At 45.8% G+C, this 6931-nt stretch overlaps 1 protein-coding gene across 7 annotated transcripts in view; it reads right to left on the bottom strand.

Moving 5' to 3' along the window:
- Positions 1–205: 205 nt before the first annotated feature.
- Positions 206–6931, bottom strand: part of LOC131690805 (proton-associated sugar transporter A-like) — a 59838-nt gene continuing 53112 nt past the window's right edge. For all 7 annotated transcript variants that reach the window (XM_058976835.1, XM_058976829.1, XM_058976830.1 and 4 more), the window contains exons 5-6: positions 1136–2010; positions 206–1077 (exon numbers count right to left, since the gene is read on the bottom strand). In XM_058976835.1, coding sequence (XP_058832818.1) covers positions 847–1077; positions 1136–2010 — 1106 coding nt within the window. In that variant the 3' untranslated portion in view covers positions 206–846. The remainder of the gene's footprint in view (positions 1078–1135; positions 2011–6931) is intronic.

Here is a 6931-nt window from a genome sequence, read left to right as displayed (position 1 = left end):
GATCTAGGTTCGAAGTTTACAGTAACCTGTTTCCCCATACATTTCGGTCAAAAATCCCATACAAACTTCAAGCTCTTTGGGGAAGGAGTTTGGATTAACCGTTTTCGCCCAAATTTGGACAGTGTAATTTTTTCATGATTTGGGACGACGCTAGAAGGTGTAGGTTGTGAGATTTTTGTTTATATAAATTATTGTCACCTTAATGTAGAATGTACGGTCAGATACCATATATTTCATATTTATAGATGTACCAACAATCAGCAACATTCCTGACATATAGCTTAATAAAATATTTAGACGAAGGACGAACTATATTGTAAATACAACAAACATATATCATCTTAAAACCAAACTAATTGTTATGCATTAAAACTAGTTTCCCCTGTAGATGATGCATATCAGCACCGAAACGTTGGACAATATTAAAATTCGTTCTTCGATTTGTTGGAAGACTAACAAATCCGTTGAAAAACAAACCTTCACAGTTCTTGTATATATTAAATTATCAACCTAACATCGTTTCCAATGCTATCTAGCTCAACGATTTCTACGACAAACTATGCGCATATTTTTATTTCGTGTTCTGTCAGTGCTGAAAATATCTCATACAATAAAAGAACCTAGAAAAACATGCATTAAAAGCATTCCATTTTTATAACCTAACTAGATGGCAATGAACATAACCTATCTAACATGTTTGTTTTTAAGTATCACATTACATTTCAATGAATCTAGGATGTGTTACAGATTATTACAGTGCGTACCGATGATGTAGTATAACATGAGTATCATTAGTGAATTCTGAAGTCTGCTAGTACTAGTGAGATTTCGAATTCCCACGATCTCTTACAAGTCCATGTAAACCACCTGCGTTGACGAGATTGCTGCTAGAAAACTGCAGATCCCGGCAGCGTAAATAACGGCTGTCGTCGACCCGAGCCACGAGATAAACGAGCCCAGTCCAAGTGAAACAATAATCTGTGCCACGAAAATCATTCCGCCAACCATGGCGATATCGGTCGCAAGACCTCGCTTCCGTTCCGGTTCTTGTGGCTTACCGGATTTGTTGGCTTTGAACTGGAATTAACAAATGTATATTAGTATAGAATTTTATTCGTAAAAACAAACAACTTACCCGTTCCTTAGCGTGATACTGTCCAAGCAGCAGGAAAGGCATAGTGAACAGAAGCGCATAAACGATTCCGCCGGTGGCACTGAAGACGAAAACGGTCACCTTGTTTGGGAATACTGCCATCAGCATCATCCCCATAGAATCCAGCAGCAATCCACCACCGTACACGATTCGGGCTCGCAGGACTTTGATCAGCTTCTCGATTGTAAACGAGTAGCACGAGCAGGCCAACGAATAGATCGCCAAACCGTAGCAACCGTAGCGAACTCCCTCCAGGTACAACTGATAGTCTTCCGATATGGATGGTGCAGCCGGATTGCCCTTGAACACTTCCTCGCCAACGAAATCGGTAAAGTACAAACAAAAACTTAAATGACCCATCCAGCATAACAAATTCGTCAGACAAAGAATCGCAATCGATTTTGGCATCAGGATGATGCTTTTCAGGAAATCTCTCAGCGTCATCGAATTATCCTCATCTTCCGAGATGGAGTCGTCTATCATTGGTTTCTCCGCCTCCTTCTCGATCTCCGTCAATGCATTTGTAATCATTTGGGGAGCTGGTTGACCTTTCTCATCGATCGTCTTAAGCGAATTGATGATCTTGGCTCGTTCCTTCTTGATCGTGACCTCCGTCAGCGGTTTCAACAGATCATCCTTTTCCATCACCGGTAGCGGAACCTCCCGGAAACTGGTGGCGGTCAGTATCAAACAGACCAGAAAAATGAAACCAACTATGGTGAAGACGGTTTTTATGCTTCCGCCGAGGAACTCCCCGAAGGATGTATTGTCCCAGTTGAAACCGCCGAGGGCATACCCTAGGCAGCCACCGATGCCGGCCAGAATGGAGAAGGTGCTGCAAGCACGGCCGTGCTCCTCTGTGGAAAACAAAAAGCAATAGTGTTTAGACGTAATAACATAGATATCAAATATGCGCATATTGGTTTTCACACGCAAAGTTCGAACTGCTTCTCGACCTCCACGGATTTGATGGAATTATCTAGCAAGGGATACATGAAAAGATTTCAATTTATGTGTCGATTCGTTCGTCTTCAGCAGTAGACAGTTGCGTAGCCAGAAATTCGGTTTGATGGGGGTTTTAAAATTTTATGTAACTTTGATAAAATATTGAGTCTATATTTTTATGTTTTTAACGACATTCAATTAGCAAGGGACTGGAAAATGAAGCATATTTTTTAATATTAAGAGCCATAGAACTCAAGGGAGAGCAAGGGGTTGAAGGAGGAAAGTTTAGAAAAGCGTGTAAAGGGTCATACGAGCAAGCTTAGAGTATACCGGCGACTTAACCCTTTGTCTGCTACCTTTGGAGTCAGGATCTTTGGGCATTAGAAATGCGAATCACCTGAGTCTACGGCGTGTCCGGACGAGCGTAAAGTAACTTGTAACTTAATGTTATCGGAACCAATGTATATAATTGCGTAAATGTCTATTACATTCGTAGTATACTGTGCACCTACACACGCTCGCCAGCCACGAACCGTAGCTCACGTGTCGACGGTGACACACTTGAGACATAAAAAAATATCATGTATAATTAGCCTGATCAGCATTAGTTCAATGTTGTCTTCATTCTAACAAATTTTGCCATGCGGTGGTGGGTGTGTGACGGGGGTGAAAAATTCATATAAAGATAATGGGGTTGAATGGAGAGCGAGGTATGAGGAATGGATGGGGCTTTAATTGCATAACCTTTCAATTAGAGAATGGCAAATCCAAAAAAGTCAATATATGTCAATTTTTTTCGAAATTACCTAAAATCCCGGAATTTTAAAGACATTTGGCATCAAAAATAAAAATACGATCTTTAATTTTTTTTTAGACCACAAAGCGACTTTGGGGTATCATTAGTGATCTAGACCGGCAAATCCAAAAAACTTTGCAACCATTATAAAAAGTTTTGCATCATTTTTATGTCATAGTGCTACCATTTTAAATGGAAATTTCTGTGTGGTCGCACTCTCAAACCCGTAACTCCGGAACCGGAATTCAGATCGACAAATCGGTTCAGCCATCTCAGAGAAAAAAGAGTGACAGTTTTGACACATACACACATACACACACAAGAGGCAGCAAGTTTGGGGGTAGCACTGGAGGACAGAAGTTCAGGGGCTCAACAACCCTTCCCCTCCGCTGTAGGTGGGGGGAAGGGTCTTGCTAGAATATGGTGGGGCAAGGCAATGGTGGGCTCTGCTACACCTCTAGAAAAAGCCATATAAATTCGAAAGCAGCTCCGTCGAAGCGAGTCGGTTCCGCTTCCGCTAAGGTTTTACCCAAGACTTTAGCATAAAGCATCCTCACCCAACTGGAGTGCCAACCGGCACATTTGGATCGATACCAGTAAGATCCTAATTACGGCATACTGGCGGCAGAACACGGATGTGCATAAGGAATTCATCGAAATTTATCCACGGACCCGCAGCCACGCCATTTTACAACCCTAATAAGGATGGGTGACACTTATCCGAAACGGCAAGTGGGCTAATGATACTTGCTGCCCTCCGTCCCAATAAAACTTTGGTAGGTACGTACGTTCGAAACCCGTCACCTTAGCCGGTAGAAGTAGTAGCGGCTTGGAGTTGGGACCCAAGAAGCATGCAAGAAGACAAAACAACAAAAATGAGCAAAAAATCTAACGGAGCAACTGTGGTGAACCCTTTCACCAAAGCTGGGCTAGCGAGGTCGCCGACCCAGCGTAACGAACAAGTGCAACCGCAATAGCAGCAGCAGCGAGAGTACCATTGAGAGGCCATACCGAGCATGAGCGACGACAAACCAACTGGACGCCAAGGAAAGCTTGGATTTCAGGTGTGCACGCTGAAACCAAGCATTTCCCAAGAAGACCAGCAGTCTGGGTTACCCAAAGTGACGAAGTTGAGGCAAAAAATCGAAAATATCTACAAATTCGTGAAAAGCAAAGGCAACGTGCATGGACAGATCAAGGATCTGGTGATTGGCATCAAATCCGTCATAGCAGCAGCCGAATTCGAACAGATGGCATTGCTAGAGTGAGCTGAAAACGCCGAAAGGAAGATCACAGAGATAGTAAAAGCAGAAGCCCATGAGACGCCGAAGGGTGACCGGTATTTTCGTTCTGTGAAAATAATAAGGGAACGCCAGGAGAAGTGGAGGAACCGAAGAAGCCCAATAAGGTCTGTCTAGCGAAACAGCCGACAATCGCAGAGTGAATGGCGAACCGTAGAAACCGCAGAAGATAGGAGAAAAAACAGAAAGAAAAGGAGGAAAAGAAGAAAAAAGACCTTCGGCCACGCCAGCACAAGCAGAGGGGAGACGCTCTAGTCGTCAAAGTAAACGAAGGCGTGACGTACGCTGCGATCCTCAAAAGGGTGAGAGAGGACCCCAAGTTGAAGGAGCTGGGGGAGAACGTTATAAGAACCAAGCGTACTCAGAAAGGCGAAATGCTGGTCGAGCTGAAGAAAAATCCATTGATCAAAAGCTCGGCCTATTGGGAGCTCGTGGCAGAAGCGGTTGGATGAGAAGCGAATGTGAGAGTTTTAGCACAGGAAGCAGGGGTCGAGTGCAAGAATTATGACGAGATCACAACGGAAGACGAAGTGAGAAGCGCGCTAATAGAGCAATGCAACCTGGAGAAAGAGCAGATACCAATCAGGTTGAGGAAGGCGTACAGTAGCGCACAAACAGCAGTGATACGCTTATCGCCAACCGCAGCCAATAAGCTTATGTCGACCGGTGAAATCAAAATCGGATGGTCGGTGTGTTCGTTACGATTGATCCCTAGAGCAACTAAACAAATGGAGAGGTGTTTCGGGTGTCTGGCTTTCGGCCGTCAGACAAGAAACTGTAGGGGCCTGGACAGATCTGATCTGTGCAGAAAATGTGGGGAGAAGGGACACATTGCTAGAGACAGCACGAAGCAACCGAAGTGCTTGCTCTGCACAAATGAGGGCGGTAAAGACCATGTGACGGGAGGCTTCATATGCCCAGAGTACAAAAAGGGCGAAGGCAGGCCAATGATGATGGAGTTAACCCAGCTTAATATCAATCATTGCGACATTGCACAGCAACTGTTGTGGTAGTTAACAACAAAAACGATGTGCGACGTTACAATTGTTGCAGAGCCGTATCGTGTCCCTCCCGATAACGGTAACTGGGTGGTGGATAGTGCAGGGATAGCGGCAATCCATGTGATGGGCGGCTTCCCTGTTCAAGGGGTGGTGGATAGCACACACGAAGGTTTCGTGATCGCCAGGACGGTGGACACCAAAGCAGTACAACAGGATGTTGGACGCACTCGTTGGTCGGGCGAACGCCGGTTGTTATAGAAGGTGATTTTAACGTTTGGGTCGTGGAATGGGATAGCAGGCTGACCAACGCAAGAGGTTACAGCCTATTGGAAACACTGGCAAAGCTGGACGTAAAGCTGTGCAACGAAGGTTCCGCTAGCACATTCCGTTAAGACGGTCGGGATTCTATCATCAACGTTACATTCTGCAGCGCTTCGCTGATGGATAACATGAATTGGCGAGTAAGTGAGCAATACACACATAGTGACCACCAAGCGATCCACTACATCATTGGTCGGCGAAATTGTACGGTAACGCCGAGAGTGAGGACTGGCGAGCGGAAATGGAAAATAAAGGACTTCGACAAGGACCTTTTTGTGGAAGCACTTCGTGCTGACAGCGTCAGTCCAATTCGAATTGCCGATGAGCTGTCGGAAACAGTAGCTAGAGCATGCGATGTAACAATGCCGAGGAAAATGTAGCCGAGGAACTACCGGCGTCCGGCGTACTGGTGAAACGAAAAGCTAAGCATCCTCCAGGCTGCTTGCCTAAAAGCCAGAAGACGCGTCCAGAGAGCAAGATCTGAGGCAGTTAGAGGAGAGTGTAAGGTAACATTCCGGGCGGCCAAAGCCGCTTTTAAACGCGAGATAGTGCTAAGCAAGTCCACCAGCTACAAGGAGCTGTGTAGAGAAGTAGACGCTATCACTTGGGGCGATGCTTACCGTGTCGTTATGGCCAGGATCAAGGGTCCAATGACGCCAGTCGAAATGTGCGCCGACAAGCTGAAAATTATAGTGGAGGGCCTTTTCCCGAAGCACGACCCGACCGCATTGCCGCCTACACCGTACGTTGATGCAGACGGTGGAAATGCAGGTGACAATCAAGTTTCCAACGACGAGCTCCTGGCGATCCTGGCGCTTCCGGACATGTTCAGGATAGTCCTACAGAAATGCCTGGACGGTGGCTACTTCCCGGATAGATGGAAGATTTAGAAGTTTCTGCCAAAATCAGGGAAACCACCAGAAGATCCAGTATCATGTCAGCCTGCTGGATACTCTTGGTAAACTTCTGGAAAGGGTTATCCTCAACAGACTGACGACCTACGCTGAAATTTAGAACTGACTATCGCAGAGGCAGTTCTGGTTCCGCAAAGGGATATCGACGCGTTCAACACTGCTAGCTGTGGAGCGATCGCCGTAGCGCTGCACAGAATGAGGGTTCCGAGCTATCTGCACAAGGCTCTGAATAGTTACTTCAAGAACCGAGTACTAGTCCACGAAATGAACATGGGGAAGAGGTCGATTAGGATCACTGCGGGGGTACCTCAGGGCTCCATACTTGGCCCAACGCTCTGGAATATAATGTACAACGGAGTGTTAACACTGAAACTGCCCAAGCGAGACGAGGAAGTGGAGATGCTAACGGCAGAGACAATAAGCATCGTGGAAACCTGGATGGCTGACGTCAAGTTGCAGCTGGTTCACCACAAGACCGAGGTAGTGCTGATTCCAATCTG

This window comes from Topomyia yanbarensis, chromosome 3 (genome assembly GCF_030247195.1).
Source record: "Topomyia yanbarensis strain Yona2022 chromosome 3, ASM3024719v1, whole genome shotgun sequence".
Lineage (NCBI taxonomy): Eukaryota > Metazoa > Arthropoda > Insecta > Diptera > Culicidae > Topomyia > Topomyia yanbarensis.
Note: the sequence above shows the minus strand (reverse complement) of the source record. Positions and strands in the feature narration are given on the sequence as shown.